The sequence below is a fragment of the Fistularia commersonii genome, chromosome 10 (genome assembly GCF_037954325.1).
Source record: "Fistularia commersonii isolate RoL2024-O1a breed Wild chromosome 10, RoL_Fcom_v1.0, whole genome shotgun sequence".
Taxonomy (NCBI): Eukaryota; Metazoa; Chordata; class Actinopteri; order Syngnathiformes; family Fistulariidae; genus Fistularia; species Fistularia commersonii.
In genome coordinates, this window is record NC_141293.1 from 11,161,657 (window position 1) to 11,184,449 (window position 22,793).

At 45.8% G+C, this 22,793-nt stretch overlaps 1 protein-coding gene across 21 annotated transcripts in view; it reads right to left on the minus strand.

Moving 5' to 3' along the window:
- Positions 1 to 22,793, minus strand: part of syngap1b (synaptic Ras GTPase activating protein 1b) — a 154,978-nt gene that overhangs the window by 85,137 nt on the left and 47,048 nt on the right. For all 21 annotated transcript variants that reach the window (XM_086153734.1, XM_086153730.1, XM_086153747.1 and 18 more), the window contains exon 3: positions 11,695 to 11,800. In XM_086153734.1, the coding sequence (XP_086009860.1) occupies positions 11,695 to 11,800 (106 nt within the window). The remainder of the gene's footprint in view (positions 1 to 11,694; positions 11,801 to 22,793) is intronic.

Genomic DNA, 22,793 nt, shown 5'->3' on the forward strand with positions numbered 1-22,793 from the left:
CCGCACCTGAAACTTAGTAACGGCAACCCCCTTATGTGCAGGGCACTGACAGCTGGCTGTCACTACAAACCAGAGTGGCTTAATTTTCCATTTTTCTCCATTAAAAAAAACAAGACAAACAAAAAACATACATATATATACTGTATATAACATATAAATTATATTATATATATTTAAATATATCTATTTATCTATATATGTATACTGTGTTGAGATAGATAGATAGATAGATAGATAGATGGATGGATGGATGGATGGATGGATGGATGGATGGATGGATGGATAGATAGATAGATAGATAGATAGATAGATAGATAGATAGATAGATAGATAGATAGATAGATAGATAGATAGATAGATAGATAGATAGATAGATAGATAGATATACACACTATATGGCCAAACGTATTCGGTCACCCATCCAAATAATCTGAATCAGGAGTTCCAATCGCTTCCATGGCCAAAGGTGTATAGAATCAAGCACCTGGGCATGCAGACTGTTTTTACAAACATTTGTGAAAAAATGGGTCGCTCTCCAGAGCTGAGTGAATTCCATCTACATTTTCCACAGTCAACTGCCAGTTGTTTCATAAGAACATGGAAGTGTTTGGAAATGACAGCAAATAAGCCACGAAGTGGTAGGCGACGTAAACTGACAGAGTGGCGTCGGCAGATGCTGAGGCGCATAGTGCGAAGAGGTCACCAACTTTCTGCAGAGTCAATCACTACAGACCTCCAAACTCCATGTGGCCTTCAGATTAGCACAAGAACAGTGCACAGAGAGCTTCATAGAATTGGTTTCCATGGCCGAGCAGTTGCAACCAAGCCAAACATCACCAAATCCAATGCAAAGTGTTAGACGCAGTGGTGTAAAGCAACTTGCTACTGGACCAATGTACATTTCTCCATCTGGCAATCTGATGTATGAGTCTGGGTTTGGCGGTTGCTAGGAGAATGGTACTTGTATGACTGCATTGTGCCAAGTGTGAAGTTATACATATACATATATATACATACATATATATATATATATATATATATATATATATATATATATATTTATATGTATATATCCATTTAACCCTAATCTCTGTATCCTTCTCTCTCAAACCAACTACATTCATGTCCTCTCTCCCTACATCCATAAATCTTCTTTTTGGTCTTCCTCTGGACCTCCTGCCTGGCAGCTCCAATTCCAGCATCCGTTTACCAATATATTCACTATTCCTCCTCTGTACATGACCCAACAAATCGCAGATTGGCTTCTCTGACCTCTAAAACATCTAACATGCCATTCCTCTGATAGACTCATTCCAAATCCTATCCATCCTGGTCACTCCCAAAGAGAACCCGACCATCTTCCTCTCTGGGATCTCTAGCTCTGCCTCCTGTCTTTTCATCATTGTAACTGTCTCTTGGCCATAAAGCATCGCTGGTCTCACCATTGTTTTGTACACCTTTCCTTTCATTCTGGCTGATAGTCTTCTATCACATAGTACCCCAGACACTTTTCTCCAACCATTCCAGCCTGCTTGAACCTGTTTCTTCACTTCTTTTCTACACTCTCCATTGCCCTCGACTTTTGACTCCAAGCACCTGAAAATCTGCAACTTCTTGAACCACTCTCTGTAGCCTCACCGTTCCACATAGGTTCCTCTCATTCACACACATGTACTCTGTCTTTCTGCAACTAACCTGCATTCCTCTCCTTTCCTGAGCATAGCTCCACCTCTCTTGATTTTCCTCAAGCTGTTCCGTGCTCTCACTACAGATAACAATGTCATCTGCAAATGTCATGGTCCATGGAGATTCTTGTCAAACCTCATCTGTCAGCCTGTCCATCACCACTGCAAACAAGAAGGGCTCAAAGCTGATCCCTGGTAGAGTCCCACCTTTACCTTGAACTTCTATGTTACCCCTACAGCACATCGCACCACTGTCTCACACCGAGCATACATGTCCTGCACCATTCTAACATACTTCTCTGCAACTCCAGACTTCCTCATACAATACCAGAGGTCCTCTCTCGGCATCCTGTCATATGCTTTTCTGGGTCTACAAAAGTGCAATGCAACTCCCTTTGTCCTTCTCCTTACTTCTCCATTAGCATTCTCAAAGCAGGTGCTGCATTTCTTGTCTTCTAGGCATGAAGCCATAGTGCTGCTCAAAAATGCTGACTTCTGCTCTCAGTCTAGTTTCCACTACTCTTGCCCATAACTTCATTGTATGACTCATCAACTTTATACCTCTATAGTTGCCACAATTCTGCACATCCCCTTATTCTTAAAAATGGGCACCATCACGCTTCTTCTCCATTCCTCCGGCATCTTCTCTCTCTCTAAGATCCTGTTGAATAATTTAGCCAGAAACTCTACCGCTGCCTCTCCTAAACATTTCCATACCACCACAGTAAGGTGGTCAGGTGATCAGGACCATCTGCTGTTCAACTCTTCATCCTCCAATGCCTTCCTCACTTCCGTTTTATGAATCTCTGCTACTTTGTTGTCTACAATAGTAGTGCTTTTCCTCCCTGACTGACCTTTTTCATCAGCTCTTCAAACTACTCTTTCCATCTTATCACTCTTCAAGCATCTGTCAATACATTTCCCTCTCTGCTCTTGATCACCCCAAGCTGTTGTACCAAAGCCTTTCTCAACTCCTTCCTGAACCCTCCCAACACTCCTCCCTTTTCAGCTTCCACCACTTTGTCCTCTGCTCTGCCTTTGTCCGCTTGAGCTTCCTTGTCACTAGAGTCATCCAACAAACCACCATCCTACGCTGTACAGCTCCACTGTCACCACAACATTTCCATCACTGATACCTTTCAGGTTACCTCGTCTGTGCAAGATGTAGTCTACCTGCGTACTCCTATCTCCGCTCTTATAAGTTACCTTATGTTCCTGCCTTTTCTGGAAAAAAGTATTCACAACAACCATTTCCATCCTTTTTGCAAAGTCTATTTGAGTCTATGTATATTTTCCCATCAGTTCATGGCTCTTTTTCAAAAGTATGAAAACACAGCGTTGCTTTACATACCACCCGCCTGCAGTGTACATTGTGCAGAGGGACAGTCAACATTATATAAATATTTCAGGACGTGTCATTTTGCATTAAAAAGTCAATGCCTAAGCCTGCTATATTATCTCTCAATGACAGCTGGGCACATAAACAGGAACACGCTTCAATAATAATGCAAAACTTTCTCATCAGAACACTAAGCTGAACATTTTGCGCAAACACTGGATATCCTGTGAACTCTTGTCTCGGCTCATAAATGCCTCAGATGTCAGGGGATGTAAAAAGCCCAGCGAGCCTCCTCAAACCCCATTTTTTCACTTTGTGAATTTCAAACTCCTGAAGCTTGGGTTAAAGGGCGCAGTCCTGATTAGCATTGAAGAAAAAAGGAGAAGAAGGAAGAGAAGCATCTAACGATAACTGTTTCCATCCTCTGGAGAGCAGACAGGGAAAAAAGTTATCCGTGTTTTCATTTTCACTTGAACAGACCACTTCTCTTCACGCTTATCCACACATCAGTGGCAGGACTGGTGTATGATGACCAGGGTTATTCATTCATTCATCATCTATCCCTCTTATCCTACCTCAGGGTCACAGGGATGCACGATGTCATTGGACAAGAGGCTGAGTTCACCAGTCAATCACAGGACCACATATTGCATAGAGACAATCTATATTCACCCTCTCATTCAGTCATTCTGGGAATGACTGAATTCTGGGGTCTCCAGTGAGCCTACTGCATGTTTTTGGACTGTGGGGGGAAACTCCACGCAGACTCATTGGTGAACACACAAACTCCACATAGACTTGAATCAAGGAGCTTTTTGCTGTGAGGCAGAACGCGAGCCATTGCACTGACCGGAACCACAGAACCATAATTATGAGGCTATCAAAATTTAATTCGACACATTGTTTTATAGATAATCTATGAATAGATTGTGGTAAAACTGATGAACATGAAAGACCACATTTGTCAAAAAAAAAACTGAGAGTCCTAGAAATGCTGCCGTCAAACTATTGGGGGGTTCGACACATCTGGGTTAGCATCTCACAGCTCTTGTATTGTATTTGACTTGTGCACATCAGGTGACACAGATTTTATTCATATGGAGGCAAATTGCAACACAGCTTTCTCACCACACTTTCTCACCTCTGTGAATAACAGGTCTGGACGTTTAAAATGATTGAAGAGAGCTCATTCTTCCACCATGAGCAAAAACTCGGCAACAGTGGCAAGGAAACTGACAGTTTACCGGGCGGAAACCTCATACAGATTCTGGCTCAATGCGGGGAGGCGTTCTGCCTCGACCAGTTTGGGGTATGAAGGTTCGACGGGACGGATACAAACGAGCCTGAAGTCTGAAGAAGATAGCGTACTGGCTTTCAAAATAAAACGTTACATTAGCTCACATTAGCACATCAACATGTCCTCCTCAGGTCTAAGGATCTTCATTATGCATGTGAACCTTCTGGTGTAGCTCATGTCTACATGTATGTTGTTGAACGTAGCTCTAAACCTTTGTGGGACATCGTAATGCTCTTTCAGGTCAGTGTTCATCACCCTGGCGCCGCCACGGCTGCAGCTTTTGTGCACCATTTGGGTATTATGAGAGTATACTTCAGCACCCGGCATTCCCGCTCTCCTCTCCTCTCCCCATCCCGCTCTACAGGCAGCACAATCTTCAGCTAACAGGCTGCCCCATATTGAAAGTTGTGTAAGCCTCTTCAGATCACATCAGAAATCGACTCATTACGTGAGCGATGATTGCTTCTAGCAGCGGCTGGAACCAAAAAAAAAAATCTGCCAAAATGCCCCTTCGTTTTCTTTTTTTTTCTGGCTAGTAACGAGTTGCTGCACTTCAGCTGAAGCGCGGAATCGAGTCACGCGGATGATGCCTGGAAAACAGAGCCAAGACAGCCTATTGATCCGACTCGGGGCGTGTGGACCTTAATAAAGTGCTGGTTCTGGTTTTCTGGACCCCTCCCCCACGTTCATGTACATCAAAAGTTGTTGGAGAACAATTTATATTCATTCACCGCTCCAAAGGCGAGACAGCTAGATGATTCAGCAAAATCTACCAAAACGTGGAGCCGGCTGTCTGGAGATGAGGTCGGGGGTTGGAGGGATGAAGGGGTGAAGAATCTGAGTCACCCCTTGCTCGCAGAAACTGCAACCCAAGCTCACACTGACATGAACCCCCCCACCACACACACACACACACCGCTACTCTCGGTCCACATTAACTCACCTCGCCGAGCCCAAAACGCTGACACAGGCAAACTATGCCACTCCCCCTTTCGACACATTAGGCTGTGAAATGTTTAAAGCATGTAAATATCTTTCAGAGCGTCCCTTTGGGATTTCTGAGCCCGCTAGATAAACCAGTGCAGTTTTGCAGACAAAATCTGAGTCAAAATGCAATGACAGCCCTTCAGTGCCCCTCCAAGACCCCCAAAAGTCCCAGCGGTAGGTTTAGTTCAGCTTGACGGGTCTTTACTGTCTTAATGCATTGAGACTGGAGGGGCTGGAGTTGCTCCACCGCAGAGCCGAGGTCACTCATAATGTTTAAAGGAAAATCTGGTGGAGAACTGGCTCTACAGCACAATATGGCGCATTGCTGTGTTTTGATGCATTCGAATGCATTTTAATGAAATAACAACCAAGCGCTTCCCGCCGTGCCGGTGTTTATTATCCGATCAGAATTAAAGGCCCGTAAATTGTTTACACGCTGTCGTCCGACCCAAGTCGGACTCCTCCAGAGGCGAAAAGGCTAATTTGCAACCTTTCTGGTTGCATGAGCTGTCCTCGGTGGAATAGCTAAATCTGTGGCTGGAAGGAAAAAAATAAAGATTAAAAAAAATAATAAAATGCACGTGACCACACACACACACACAAAAAAGTAAATGTTTTGATGCGTTCGGTGGAGATATGATGAGAAAAGTCTGGAGAGGAAAACAGTAAAGTTCGGAAATGCAGCGGAATCAGTCATATCCTGATGTCTGCCTGAGATGACAGATGGGATGACTCACCATGTCTCAACTCACAATGGAAAGTCTAACACCTTCTCCTCCTTACGTAATGAGTATTTACCGTCTGCTTATTGTCTTGTACTTTTGTTTTTTTCAGGGGGGCAATTAAATGCCGGTGGACGTCAGTGAGTGGGTGAGGGGAGTGGGCCGGTGTCAGGATGGTAGAGCGAACGGCTCGAAGGGAGTCGGAACAGGAAGTGTGAGGCGCGGGGAGCCACAGGAGAGCGCATCCATGATACATTATTCATACGAATGAGAAAAGAACTTTCAAAATCCCTATCCCCGCGCATTGAATGCGGCACCCGAGCTGGGGAAGCGGCACGGAGCTCCGTGTCAAGGTCAACCATTGAAAAGGGCGGCGGAGCGATAGCTCGACGGAGGCCCGCTTCATCGCGACTGTCCGCCGGGGCCGGAGGGGGCCGAAGGGAATATGTGGGGTCTCGCGGAACAAACCCAGACGACAACAATAAGGCGTGATTAAAACTAAGGCTGCTGGGAAAGAAAAAAAACAAGTCGGCTGACGTTCGCAGCCAATCAGTTTGTAGTGGCGCAATTTTCCCCCCCGCGGCTAAGTCATTCGGATAATAAGGTTTCCCCCTAATAACACAGCAAACTCAAGATAAAGTCAATTTCCAATCTGAGCACAAAACATTAAAGGCCGAATTCATTAATGTGGATTTCTACAGTGCATTCTGGAGAGGTTAATGACGGAGGGAGGAAAATCAATGTTTTATTTTCTCTCACCCCCAAATATGCTTTAGAATAACATCATAATATGAGGAATGAAGAACTGATCGTCTTATAGTTGTAAGGAAATAGGAAGACACCGCCGTCGCCTCATTAACTCCCTGTTATGCCAATGTTACACATGTTAGCGGGAAAAGGGATAGTAGCAGCGTTCACCTGCAATGTTGTATTTGTTGTTGCGCTCGTTGAGCCACGTGCGTCGGCCGGGACGGACCAGCGGATGGATGGATGCGTGATTGAGCCATCGTTTTTTGCTAGGCTCTTCCTCCTCACCCATTTCCATGCCGCCATCATGAAAACACTTGAGCGGGGTTGCGTAACTGGTTCATCTGCGCCCTGAGCTGAACCTCTTGTCTTATTTCTGTAAAGTGGCCTTGGTCTAAAGTACCATTGATGTCAAGGATCTATTTCGCAGCGTGGATTTCTTGTGGATTACTTTTATTGGGCGTTTCATTTAACAGACAATGCAGAGTAATCCACTTGAATCAAGACTGGGCACAAATCTCTGAGTCAGAGTTTAGAGGAGAGCAATCCTAAATTTATCCCCAAACATGAACCGACGACTGGATGTCACAAATTCATGTGATCACAACCTTTGTATATTTTCCTGACAATTTAAATTTTGTTGCTTCACCTATAAAAAGATGGTTGTTTATGCAAATACATCCACATGTCCATCCAGTTTATGTGCCCACTGACACCTGGGGTATGATCCAGCCAACCTCCGAGACCCTGAGCGCAAGATAAGCAGTATAGATAATAAAAAAATGATGAGGTACTCACATTGTACTATGTATACAGGAAGGCGACACGATTAGATTTAAAATGGTTGCTTTATGGGTCTCTGGTTTCCTTTCTTTCTTAAGGTGCTTTGAGGAAAAGCTCAAAGCCCTGGTGTTGCCTTCACGGCCCCTCTACTGGCCCACTTAGAGCTCAGAGCGAGCGCCATTACACGTATTGATTGAGGACAAAGAAGAAGAGCCACGTTTCCGGTTCGGGCCCCGGAGCAAAAAACGCTATCGTGTTTAAAGGTAAGGCTGCCATTACAGCGTTCCGCTTTCAGCGCGGAAGCATTTCCGCAGTTCAAAGAACGAGCCCACAGCGAAATGTGTCATCCGGCGGACATTTGCCAGTAAATGAGCGGGGAGCCGTGGGTCCGGGCAGAGAAGCGGAGAAAATCTTTCATTTGCATAAAGTATCCACATTAGTATCAGCTGCGAAGACGTATACGTACAATAGCACTAATGCAAGTCTTTTATAACAGAATTTGTCTTTTTCAATTTGTTACAGAATGGAATACGTAGCAAAAAAAAGAAGGAAAAATATCGTGTCTAGTCAAAAGAAAGCTGAAATTCCCCCCCGTCACAATCGCTAAATGTTAATTAAGCCTCACATTTGCATGAAACGCTGGCTCAGCACTGCAGTTATCCAGCAAAAATTAATGTATTCATTATAATAATGTCTTCAAACATTAATTACCTCTTAAACTTTATAATGTTTTTCAGGGAAGCTACAAGGTGAGATAAAAAAAAGAGGGAAGAGAAAAAAAAAAAAAAGGAGAATAAAACCCGTCACTTTTAAGCTGTGAGGGTGGCGCGATATCATGAAAATACATGACGGGGGATTTGGTGACTTATGAATCGCAGATCAAGCGGGCGTCTGGCCAGGATTGTTGTCAACTGTCTCCATTCATCAGTCTCACTTGAGAACTTGAATCACAGCTGATATATTGGCGTTGTCTCGAACACATGGTCGAGTGTTAGCCGCCACAGAGGCGTCAATTTGATCTGTTTGGATCTCAGCGCCTGGAAACATCCTGAACTCTGTTCTTTTTGGATCCGCTTCACCCTGACTGACCCCCCCCAGCCGGTGCTCATTGAGATTTAATCTCGGGGTGCAGAAGAGCCGCGTTCTTGCGAGGATGGCCTCGGATCCAGGGCTTTCTAATTGCTTCGGTGTCGTCCTAAGCCGGTGAACTTTATGAGAGGGGAGTCGTCTTAGTTTTTCAGCCCCCGGCTCCGGCAACCTCGTGAACTGGGGAACGAGACGTGACTTGCCGGCGTAGCCGGCCCGACGTCCTGCTGTGGAACGGTTACCCCTCCATAACCCCATCCGTCTCCTGACAGAAGAGTTTTGAGCTGACTCCGATGATCCCGACTCAAAAATTTGATACCGAGTACTTCCATTGAAAAGTACTCAGGACGCAATTTTCCCCGTTCCCCTGCAATTTCCACCTGTCTATTATCGATGATATAAAAAGACATTGAACAGATTTTCTGCCGGTTATATGAAAATGGGTGGCGCGGTGCTTAGCGCTTCCGCCTCAAACAAAGATGACGACAAACAAACAAGAGCGTCCAAGATTTAATTCTGCATAGGATTCCGCCACGTTCTCCGGTTTTCCTCCCACAGTCCAAAAAAGTGCAGTAGGTCACCAGGCCAGACATGTCAGTGAAGGGGTGAATGATGCTCCCTTGAGACCCTGACTGAAGAACGAGTGGTATAAATAATGAATGAATGAATAAATAACAATGACATTAAAATCACATGCTCAATGACCGATCCCATACAAAGGTAACATTATGCTTAGGGTCATGAGGACCTTGGTGAAGTTGGATTTTGGTACAATCACTGTGTCGGCTGTCGCCTGCCTCTAAATTCAGTGATCGAGCGACTGACGCTGAAGCCCAAACCTCCCATCAAGCAAATACCAGCATCTTAAACAGTCATGAGTATTAACATATAGATCTGTTTGGTTTTCCGATACAATCCCCATACCGATGTTAGACTCGGTCAGGTTCCACCAAGTACTCATTACTACATTGATACCCCCTGGGAAACCAGTACTTGAATAATAACTAGTACCGACCCTTTTCTCGCGGCACTCTGTCTATCAAGCCTGCATCTGTGGTTGACCTCGACTTCAAGCTTCTGGTTGCAACCATGTTTTTTAAGATTTTTTTTTTACAAATAACCAGCTTGGCTCATCGCTTCCCAGGAAGGAGATATTTATGATACTGATGTCATCTCTGTGATTATAAGTCATTTGTTTCCAAAAGGGGGGGGCCGCTCACACAGGCTGCCGACGATATTGGAAAGGGTAGCGAACGCTTGAATAATTCATGCATTGCTGGATTAACTCTGACGGAATCCAGGTGTTACGCAGTAATTTACGGTTTCTGTTTTTATTAGCGGAAGCCTTAATCTCACCGCTGCGGCTTAAACTTTATTCCTGCAGAAAAAAATGGAGAGCAGTCAGTGATGGGCTGAGCCGGTCACTTGGATTACGTGTTCTGAAATACACGCAGCACACGTTGACATACCGCGATACCGTTAGTAACTACCTATGAGTACTTCCGGTTAGCTGTGAATATCCCTGCACAGTTGGTTGATTTGTGGACACCGCGAGCCCCTTGGTGCTGCACCTCATCTGCAAAATCAAACTAATGTTAATGAAGAAATACTTCGGTTGATTATCTCTGCGCAGTCGACTCAGTGGTGTTTATTGGAGTTTATTAAATAAAACCACTCGGCTCCCCGGAGACACCATGGCTAAATGCGGCCTCATAACAACCACCATTTAAGTTTTTGTTGATCTGATAATTACTAATCGCCCGGGGTCTATAAATCTCTATTTGGATGCTGGCGGCGGGCAGATGGTCCAGCACGGTTTGTGCACGATTGGCCCGAAGCGCGGTGCTGAAAACATATGCTGATGTGTTTACAATGCTCTTACACCGAGGCCGCGAGGAGTTGCGTCGCCGTGTCAGCATATGTCAGGATGTGGCGTGACCGTGTCAGGCGATGTGTCAGCGCTGCACGCGTGGAGGTCAGGCATCTGGCCGCTCCCAGAAACCGAGAGGAACATCTAGAGGGTTGAATCAGCACCGGCGTCGGGGAGCGAAAAGATTCAGCAGCAACCGCAGAATCGTAGATGGCGGACGACGCATGGGAGGTCCTTAAAATAGCCGAGGGGTGGGAGACGTTCGTAAGGAGCCCAGACGGACTCGGTCGTGAAAACAAACAGAGGAAGTCAACTAACGGAGGGTAAAAAGGACGAAAGAGGAAGCTGCCGAGTCACCGAGAGATGAGCAAAGCTGTAGTCGCCGAGGAAGACTGGCGGCGGCGGGGGGAAACACGGAAAACAAAACACAAAAGAAAATAAAAAAAAAAAAAAAACGAATAGGCTGAAGGGAAAATAAACACTTAACTCTCACCAGCAAGAGAGTGAACTTGGAAGATCTATGCGTAATTGAGTTATCAACTCAGGAGTTTCGCAGCGAGGCGAGATATCAAGACGCTCAACCGGCAGAGGGAGAGGAGCCGCCTGGAGCCCTGATCAGACGGGAGGCTTTTATCCCATTTTATCTCTGCTCAAATGTAGAGGGCTGATGTGACGGCGCCGGGAACAGGGAGAGTAATGGCACAAAGGACACAAAGAGCTTTATAGTGCATCATTGTTGTTGCTATGCAACTATCTCATTATTACATGAAAGCTAAACTAAAGGAACACGGGTGATAATGTTTGAGCGAATTGAAACAGGACAAAAGGGAAGAGATTCATTTGCGGGTCATCCGCGGCAACGTCCCGCAAACGCACAGCAGCCGGCGGAATGGCGGGTGTACAATCTTATATGCGGCTGATTGTGATTCCGTTCATAGAGTTCACTTGCGAAAACAAAAGTATGAACTGGATTTGATTCCGTGAATGAAAATTGTTCGATATTTTGGATATTACATATTACAACCCACAATGTTTTGACTTTGAATCTTTATGTAGGGTTCTTCTGTGAGAGTTTTAGATGTTTCAGGAAATGAACTCTTGAATGGATTCAGTGTGAAGAGGGCAACGGGATCCTCAAGCACAATTCCAATCATTTCTGAGAGAAAGCCTCTGCTCACCCATCTCGGGATGGTGCCGTCCCTCCACAGGAACGCTGACTGTCCGCCGCAGCAGCTTGTTCCTGTGAGATTCTGAGCGCCGCTCGCGCATCAGCAAAGGGTGTACCTTCACAGAGAGAGAGAGAGAGAGAGAGAGCAAGGGGTCAGCACTCAAATACTTCATCATGATGTATCACACAAAGTACTAAGCAAAGGTAAGCATACATGTTCTGCTCCCTTTCACTTTGTAAAATGTGCATAACATCTGAGGTAGGAAAGCACAGTCAGAGTCATACTGCTAGGAGACAGTGTTGGTCAAAGTCTTTCAGGAGGTAACTGAAGGCTAGGTCATTAATTTTTATGAATTAGTTGCAGGAATAATAAAGCATTAAGAAAATTAATGCACTTTAATTACATTTTAATTTGCACAGCAGAATGGTTGTCAGTGCTGGAGTTTCAGGCGGCACCTTTCGTATCACAATGCTCAACATGCTAGAGCGAGCACACGTCGCTGATGGGAACTTTCCCGCAGAAGCCAACAGCATTGCTAATGCGAGCAGGCAGAGGGTCACCAGTAAACACTAGATCGCGTCAGGGCTCACAAGCCAGAAACCAAATATTCAAGTCCTCGTTGGACAAATCAACCAATCCAATAGCGAAATGGATCACAGTGAACCAGAGACCGCTCTCCTCTCCCTAGAAGAAGATCAGGGCCTACAGGTGGTGCGGCAGATTGATTCAACTAACAAGAATTATGAACTGCCATCCAGAAAGGATGGGGATCTAGGAGTCGTTAGCCAGGTCATGTTGAAGGGAGTGTGTTTTTTGAACTCATCTATCAGTCTGCATCGTAAAAGATAAACACTATTTAGAAGTTTGAGCTCACGGATATTTATTCATTCAACTAACAAATTTCTTCTCCTCATGTCAAAAAAGGCAATTCATTTCAATTATTTAACAAAGTCCAATCAAACAGATATTTTTTTTTCAATCAACTCCCACCCCTAATAAATAAATAAATCAAATGAATAAAAATTGATATACCAAATGGGCCTCGTTGTCACGATTAAAGCGAGCACAACTTCTCACAGGTTGACAGCACTCCTCTGACCAGATCTAACCTGAACGTGGAACCTGGCCCTGCACGAACACCACGATCTGGGTCACCAGTTCAAAAAACATCTCGCTTTTTTTATCATTTGAAGACATTTCTAGTCTACAAAGCTAAGGAGGGTACAACAGAAAAAAAAAGGTAAAATCAAAGCTGCCACAAACCAAAGCATTTCATAGCACGATACAATGTCTGATCCAGGAGAAGCGAAGACCGAACGCAGAAAGAGAGGGAGAATAACATATATAAAAAGAATATATAGCACTTCACCGCTCTGCAACATTTGGCCCCACAGTCCCTGCATTCATAAAAGAAAGACTTGGGGGAACGCAGACTGTGAGGATGTGATATCAGAAACGCTCGTCCTTTTGAAACGCCACGGCTACGCTTTGGAACACACATTAAACAGGCCCATGAATGTCGGGATCCTCGTTGGGCGCCAGACGACGAGAAACTCGGGTTCACTTCAGGAAAACGACATTCAGCGGGTCATTTTCGCGCAGGCAATGAAGATGGAGACCGGCGGAGGAAGCACGCAGTCGTCTTTCAGCCCGACCTCGGCTACCAGCGCCTACAGGCTTTCTTCGGTTCAAATTCAATGGCGGCTGCTTTATTTTCTACATCTATTTAGTTTTCGCAAAATAGGTGCAGATAAACTCATTGTCCAATATCTGCAGGCTGCGGCAGTGGCGGCAGCAGCATGATGGTAAGTGACGGCGGTCTGACATGTTGGAATTGAAGACAAGGGGAGTGAAGATATAATGCATAGTAAATAGAAAATTGAGATTTGCTCAATAGATAGGGATAAATTCAGGAGCATGAAATGCCTCCGATTCTGCTTGCCAGGAGATAGCGGAGCAGAGGCCGCAAAGTAAACGGAGCACATAAATGCATAACAGAATTTTCTTCTTTTTTAAAAAAAAAAGTCTGCAGAGCAAATAGGTAGCGGGTCTTCAGTGTTATCTCCCAGACTGAAGGGCTCTGCAGACCGGACGCCGTTCGGTAACTGACTTCAGCGGCAGATAACTGCGGAGGAGGGGAGCCTGGCTGCTGGCGGCGGCGGTGGAAGCGCCCGGCGGCCTGGGTTGGCAGATGGTGACGCTTTGGAGGAAGCGTGGACCTGAGCGAGGGAGTTCAGGTGGGCGGGAGCTGTTTTAGAGGCTGTTGTAAATGGAGCGGGAGAGGCGACGACAGCAGCCATGGGTGTGTTGGGAACCCGGACGGAGAAAGAGACGGAAATTAAGTAGCCGCTTTTGCACGATAGGAAACTTTTGCATTTCCAAGACCCCTCGCAGAAGCTTAGCCCTTTTCATGCATTGGGACAGCAGAGAAACCAGAAACTAGGAGCTCCTACTCTGAGGCAGCGATTGTTTACAGCTATGTAGCAACTGGTCAAGTAGGTGCTTGGTGATTGGTGGAATTCATAAGACACGCCAATAAAAAGATACCTCTCACTGACTACAGTTTTTGATATGTTTTCACTGCTCAGCTGTTTTCTTGCAACTTCCGCCAAAATGGAGTGACAAAAAGGTCCAAGCTCTTCTCACTGCTATACCACTGAGTGGTTTCTGGGCCTCGAAACAAAACGTGAATATTCTTGGCAAAATGAGTAGGGAGTTAGCGAGGGAGGAAATGAAAGACCTCAACCCATCTGATAGTCCGTGGTTATTAGTCCCACAATGCAGAACATGAATGCTGCGACAACTTCACTATCTCTTACTCTCCTTTACTATTTTTTGTTCTTCCTGCATGTCACATATGGTCCCTTACTGTCTGTGCAAATGCAAAACTAAAAGGTTCCCCTGGAGGAGGAGAGTACCTAGAACCAAATTCTTAGACCGCAGTCATGGAACTTTTCTGTCGGAAGTTAGCTGATGGCTAAATCAGATGTTAGCTGCGAACGGCTATTGTCTTCTCGTAAATGACCCTGACTGCCGACTGTTATTTCCTTTATTACATCCCAAAGACCAACTTTGCATAGCAGATGAACAGTGGCTCCGAATCTGCATCCGGACATGACGAGCAGTGTCTTCCCTTGCCCGGTCCGCAAAAACAGGGTTCTGCCCCCAGTGCTGCCAGTCAGCAGTTATAGTCTTAAATGTGTAAAGCTATGTGAGCTTGCGTCTACGTCAGCCGCTTAATCGATCGCGACGCCCCGGACTCCGAGATTTGGGCCACGAGCCGTACGATGATCCTCGGTGGCACGGAAGACAAGAAGCGAAGGGAAGCCAAGGAGACGCGGCAAAGGAAAGGAACTGGGGAGAAACTAAGAAATGAAATGTGAAGACGGAAGGAGGGGCGAGGTGGCTCGAGCAGATGGAGGAGAACATGATGCGACGCATTAAATACATCCTACATCTTGAGTTGATATAGTTCCAAATCTTGTCTGCTTTTTCGCTTTTTAGGCAGACGTTTCCGGAGAGGAGAGAGAGATTATCCAACATCGTGAAAAATAAGGCCACCGCCCCTAAAGATGGGAGTAAACATTCCTCTTTGTGAGCTCCACATTCAGAGTATTAAACATCCCTTTTGCTCGACACTGTCGGGATATTCAGTCGCAATTAGAGCAGCCTGGGTTATTATGGGGTGGATTCAAATAGCAGATTCGTCAGCCAAACATTTGTCACAAGGGTCTTGCTTCAGAGGAGTAGAACTAAGTTGTTTTTTTTTTTTTAATGGCGCTAAAGTCTCACTTCGTTTATGAGTCTTAGCATCAGTCACCTTTGATTGGCTGGCAGGATGGAAAACACATCATCTTCCACGTTTGCTGTTTCAGACTGATGATGAATGAAAATTATTAAATATTTAATACACTTTAATAGCGGACCGGACAGGATGATTTATTTTCCTTGTCTCCGACTAATGGGAAGCAGCCTCGGGCGTTCAGCTCCCTCCAATGTACACAGTGGAGGGGAATGAACTGCACTATTAAGTGGCTTTTTTTTTTTTTGTGAAATGAAACTGATCATTTTATTAGATTTCACAAGAGATTCCCAGTTGACTTCCAGTGATGTCCAGAGGAGCGTTATCGTGACGCAGTGACGCCTTCTCTTCATTAATTTATCCATTCATTCATTATCCGCAGTCAGGGTTGCAGGGAGGACTGAAGCCTTTCCCTGCTGTCATTGGTATGGTGTTCATTTTGGGATGGCCATCAGTCTATCCCAGGACTTCATACAACTATAAATTCTCATTCACATTCACATCATATGGAGCCAAACAACCATTCGCCCTCTCATTTTACATTAAATTGAGACATATAAACATTCATCCTGCCATTCATACCCCATATGGTGACAAACAACCATTCACCCTCATTTCACATGTATTGTAAACAATTATATTATGTGATGGTTCTGTGTAGTGGATGGGATTTCTGGTGTCATGTCTAACAAGAATCTAAAATCTACAAAATGTTGGATAGTCTGAAGATGGATATCCAGACATCCAGCCATCCATCCATCCACTTTCCATTGCTTGTCTGGTATAAATGTGGACTAAATACAGATTTAAATTCATCCATCCATTGTCTCCCCTTTATCCTACTCAGGGTCGCAGGGGATGCTGAATCCTCCCCCAGGTGCCATCGGACAAGAGGCGGGGTTCACCCTGGACCGGTCGCCAGTCAATCGCAGGGCAGACAACCATTCATTCACACATCTGGGCAATTTTCCAATTTTTCCATTAACATGCTGCATGTTTTTGGACTGTGGGAGGAAACCCATGCAGACAAGGGGAGAACATGCAAACTCCAAGGTCCTTCATGCTCTGAGGCCAAAGCGCTAACCACTGTGCCACCGTGCTGCCCGAATTCATAATCCTCTCTAAAGTGTTAACACAATGTCTCTAGGTGCTGTAAACGTGAACTGCAGCCTCTTTCCTTGACACGTATCCCTCCCGACATCACGTCAGGGGGTACGGCGGAAACGACGCTCCCTCCCCCAGGATTCCGAAACACCTGTCTGTTTGAGACTTGCGGCTGGTGGCGCCGCGGTGTTGTGACACAAAGGGACTGTTGCCAACATAGAGAGCCGCTGTCAGAAGGTGGTACTAAATGTAGAAAGCTGTGCAGGGAATGGTGCAGCCTGGAGGGGGGGCATGCTGGGGGGGGGGGGGATTGGGCAAAGCCAACAACAGTGAAGGACACTAGTAGGTTACACTGAACCATATGTCCCACAAGACCGCAGAGCGCCACTCACTTTGAAGGAGATCTGTTAGTATGAAATATGTGGTTGCGCGTGCATATGTCAGCATGTTGTGTGTGTGTGTGTGTGTGGTTGTTGTTTGCGGCCAAACTTTGTTCTGATATATGCAGAAGGGTGTCCATTAAAGCCAAGCTACATAAAAATTGAACGAGGTGCCCTCTTTGCTTCAACCTACTAAAAAATTCTCCACCGCAGCTTTATTATAACGCGCACCAACACACGCATTCATGCGATCCCTTCCACAATAACGGAGGAGATGCTAAACATAGAAGCATCTCGGTTTTTATGAGTGTCTTAATCCGACCTAATAGGGAACCGCTCCCATTCATCATCTGTCAAGCCAAAATCCTCCCTGCTCTTCACTGCAGTTCGTTTGTTCCTCTGGACAAAATTATTGCTCGTGACGATGAAATTACAGCACGACGACGCCAAACGGGAAATACATTGCGAGCTGCATGAATTCTTTATGAGTCCACCATTGGGAGCGTGCGGTGCATGTGTGTGTTGTATCAAGAGAACAGTCAGTTAAACGCAAAATCACAGGGAGGAAATATTCAAATTACTTTGGTCAATTCCCTGCAGATTTGTCCCGTTTTAATCTTTAGATTGCAACTAATGGCGAAAAAGAAAACAATTACAGGACAAATTACAAACAGATTTCATGCTCCAGTAAGATGTGCGCTTTGCTGTTAGCTAACTGTTTGCAAGCCTGTATTAAATATCATATAATTATAAAGTGCAAGGTAACTTTGGTACATTTTGCATCGGAAGTGCATTTCATAAAGCGCTGCTGCCTGTGTCCTTAGCATTGGATCTCCAACTGATTGTGTTCATTTCCCAATGATGTATTTATAGTTTGCAAAATTGCAGGTTATGAAACACCATAAACGGCTTATTTACGCTCACGTCAGATAGATAAATAGGTATGTGTGTTTCAAGCGTCACTGCTAAAATACGTCCCATGCATGCTTTTCCACTGCCATAGGTGTTGAGCAATCCATCCACTAGAGGGCAATGCTCTGGTGTTGACTGTAGCTCAATATTTTCATGCACGACTTTTTGACTGTTAGGGGTAAAACACGATCTTAGGGAATATCATAGTTATATATAACTATGTTGTTTGTTAAATGACATAGAAAGATGCAGCGGTGCATTATGGTACGCACTGTCAATGCAAAATTTATGAGTGGTAAAAGATAAATGCGTAACAGGATTGTCATCTTAAGTGTCGGCGGTACTTTTATCCTCGCATCAATGTCACACTGGGACATAAACAGTTAGCTTGAAGTCTAGTGAACATTGTCTTACTGGAGCATGAAATCAGTTTGAAATTTGTTATATGTGTATTAAAATTATACAATATAACCCATTGTGGGTGAATGGTGCAGTTTGCAAAAGAATTCGAAGAAGGAAAAGACTGTTTCCTTTTAAGTAAAATGAGCCTCGATTTGTTTTTACCATATATTACCGTTAGTATATCAATGGGATTTTGGGAGCAGTTGGGCACATATAAAATCATGTTTTTACGCTGCAGATTGCATGCCTGACAGTTTCCAAGGACTCAAATTACTTAAATTCATGAAATAGCTGTGACCGGTGCAGCCTCTTCACACTGTGATGACACCTGGAGGATTCTGCAGGGATAAGACTCCGCCGCTCTGCCTCAGTCTAAACTCACAAATTCCTAACATTCTGCCTCCATTTGAAACCAAGCCTTGTCAAACCCTCTTCTAATTCTCTCTGCAAAATGAATATAGGCCCTCTGCTCAGCCACAACAATGTGTATGAGTAACGGTAAACCTGAATTAACTTCACCTTCATCCAACTCTATTGGCCAGGGATTTTAATGAAGCCATAACAGGAGGCTTTACTGGGAGTGTGTTGTTTGATGACACACACACACACACACACACACACACACACACACACACACACACGCACCAAGTAAAGTATCTTAAGCATCCTCTTCAGACCCCCGGTCATTTCGCCGAATGGTTTTTGCTTTCATCGTCGGGAAACCAGTGATTTTTCAACAGAGTCAAAGTGATGCTTCCTTTCTCTTTCCATCCAGATTTTTCAGCTGTTGCCATGGCAACCAGATGGTACAAACAGGGTTGTGTTTCATGTGCGCATTGTGAGAAGGTTACAAAATGCATGTGGAGCGAGCCTGGTCACAGGTTTGTTCCTTTCCCATGCAGATCATCAACTTTACTTCTCCATCTTTAGATAGCGCAGGTCTCCGCTGGTGCTTGAAGCCCGGCCTCCTGCTGGGCCTAAATGGACTCCCCCGCTAGGCCACAGCGTCTGAGATTTTTTTCCAAATGTATTTTTATTAGAGGCTTTTTTTCCACACATTATATAAGTAGCCAACTCGTAAAGAATAGCTCGATGTGGCTGATGCGTACATATCATTAGCGAGAAAGAGAAAGAGCGCCGAGAGTGTGTGTTTGAGAGTGTGTGGTGAATATGAATTAGCGGCGGCAGTCGCTGCTAACATGGATGTGCTGTGCACGTACGGTAGTTCACCCCGGCCAGCTTCAGTGGGCTTGGTGTTTTGTGGTAGCCAGCTAGTTCTTAAGAGGTTGATTGCATTTTTTCCCCTCTCATGCTCTTTTATTCATAAGTAGTGGCAGCATCCTCACGCAAACGTTTAGTAGAACTGGCCAAAGTCTCCACTCGCACTTTTCACTCGCTAATCCAGGCCTTGGTCACTGCAGCCGCCCGCTCATGCTCAACCTCTCGGGGGAACTCTTCACTCTTCACTGAACCCCAGATATAGGAGGGGGGAAACTGAGGTTACCTTTGAATGCTGAAGATTGGAACAACCCTGCCGGGGTGCAGCACTATCAAGAACACCAAGGTTTTTTTCTTTGCCGCAAAAAAGAACAACCATCTCTCAGTGTGTTACATGATAGTGATGTGTGTTTATAGGCTGCCAGTATTAGGTAAATTACTGTCTCTCTGGGTGCTGTGTGATTATAGTGCAATAACCCCTGGGAGCCCACAGGGAGTCCCAGGCCCCATTCTGGACATGTCCGACAAGGACCGAATGTGCGACCACTCTTCAGTCTTGTTGCCCCAACTCCCACAGCCAGCCGTTCTCGCTGCAGCCTTGATTCTCCTGGAGTTCTGGCAGAGTGTCCTCCTGGTTCCAGCATGTCAAGGCACTTTTCCAGCATTGTCTCAGACGATGCCAGATACTTCCTTGTAGTCACTTCGCTGTACCAGTGGTCCCCAAGGCGAGTCTTGCAGCTGTTGCGCAACACAATGAATACGCTGCTCTTAAACAGCTTCTGCTCCAGAGGTACAGTTTGTTTTTTTCCTGTCCAGTTTGGGCGATGGGACCATCATGGCAACATGCTGTCGCCGCATGGATCAGACGATGGTGGTTTCCTTTTCTCACACGTCACACGTCTGCCTCCGGTGAGCGCTGTCTTGGCTAACTCCCGATGTCCAGCCGCTGATAAATGCCAGGGTCTGACCGAGGAGGCCGACCACGTCCTGCTAGCTACCAGGCGGCTAGACGTCCAGAGCCATGTTCCTTCAAGGCACCGTGGAGATCCGAGGCGGGTGCTTGACTGGACGCAATGGACTCGAGGTCAGGAAGATGGTTTCTTCTGGACTCTGGCTTACAGAAGAGCCTGCTCCCTCCACCACAAGCGGACATACAGACCAGAGGCGGTGGGCCACTACTGAGCGTGGCTAACGGTTCATCCATTGCAACATTCAGATTTTCCGTCGCTCACCACACCCGCCTTTTCCACCGCATTTACTAAACACGGTCTGGAGCACTTCATCCCCACAGTGGGACAAACTGTTTTTGTGCGGTCGGGGCGGCTTGACATGGTCAAACTGGCCACAGAGTTGGCCACCATGGAGAGCCTGGGGATAGAGCAGCTTTCAAACAGCCCATGGGCCTCCCCGCTCCACATGGTCCCAAAGGCCGATGAGTCAGAGCTTTCTTGCGCCGTCTTTCCCTGTTTGAACAACGTCACAGCAAATGACCCCCTCATTCAGGGCTCGGCTGGCGGGTGCAACCGTTTTCTCCAAGGTAGACCTGGTGCGAGGTTATTACCAGGTCTCCGTAGGATATGCCCAAGACCACAGTGATCACCCCATTTCGGTTTTTCGAGTTCCTGCCCATGCCTGTCGGCTTAAAGGGAGACGCTCAAACCTTTCAGCCGCTAATGCACTCAGTGCCTCATGACCTAGCTTTCATCTTTGTTTATCTTGTCGACATATTAGTGGCCAGCCCGTCTGCTGATGAGCAGCTGGAGTATCTGACACGGGTTTTCCATCGGTTGAACAAAAGCAGCCTCATAGTCAACCCTGCTACGTGTAAGTTTGGAATGCCAGGGATTGACTTCTTGGGTCATCGTATTTCACTGCAAGGTGCGGTATCTGGGACAGGGAGTTGTTGGTCCTGCACCTGTGGCGCATCATTTCTGGTTCCTGCTAGAAGGCCGCTCCTTCATGGTTTATGTGGATCACAAGCCACTGACTTTCGCCATTTCCAAGCTGACTTAGCCATGGTCCGCTCACTAGTAGCACCACCTTGCAGCCATTTCAGAGTTCACAACGGACATTCAGCATATGGCTGAGAAGTCCAACCCTGTTGCTGATTCCCTGTCACGTGTACTTGTGTCCCCCATGCAAATCGCGGTGGATTTCTTAGCTCCGGCTACCGACCAGCCCAGCGACCCAGATGTCCTCGCCCCGAAATTGATGTGCACTGGCCTCCAACTGGAGGATGTGGTTGTGAGGGATGGTAGTCCTGCCCTCCTCTGTGACATCTCCTACAGCCATCCCGACTCAGCGGCTTTGTCATGTTTTTGACTCGGTTCACTCCCTCTCACACCCGGCAGTTCGGGCATCGGTAAAGTTGGAGAAATCAAAATTTGTCTGACCTGGCATCCGTAAGGACATCAAAGAGTGGGCAGCTGCATGTACGGAGTGCCAGTGTGCTAAGATTCACCAGCACGTCAGGGTGCCTCTCAAACTGTTTCCGATTCCAGCCAGGTGCTTTGACCAGACCACAGTACAGCCGTCTCTAAAGGTTATTGTACATTTGTATAATGAAGTCATAGATTTATAGTTAATGTTCATATGTTAATGCTACCCTGCAACCTCCAGCCTCCCATCGAGGACCAATAAAGTTATTTTGATTCGGATTTATCCAAAAGGGCTGAGGATTGTTATGCTAGCCATCAAGAAAAGCAAAACTCTGCTTAACAGATCCATGTCTTTTAAGACAATTTTAAACATAACAAACCTTTCTTTTCTTGAGGTAAACTCCAGAATGGAGAAACTGCTTCTACTGTTGAAAAAAAAGGCCGGTTCCCTCCCTCCCCTGCTGCTCCCCTGCCCAGTACGATTCATCACTGCCAACGTGACTCATGAAACAAGCCCAGAACTCCCCCCTCCCTAAATCCCCGACGCGTCAGACCACCAACAAGAAGCCCATCTAGGTTCCCAGCGGGGGGTTGGGGGACCACCTGGAAGCTATTTTTACTCCGCAGGTGACAGAATATGTTTAGTCATCTGTTGGAATTTGCAGCTGGGAACATTGCAGAATGCCGCCTCTCTGGGGTTGTAACCGACAGCACAGGGAGCCGACAGGGGTCAACCTGCATCGCCTTGACAAATCCGCATTTATACTACCATTCTCATCAACATTGTGGATGTAGCGCTTTCATCACTTTCTGAGGAGGCTATAACAGAGCAATTCTGAAATCAACAAAGAAAAGATAGGTTACGTTGCATAATATCCCAATAATTTTAATCCATTTGCAGCGAATGTTAGC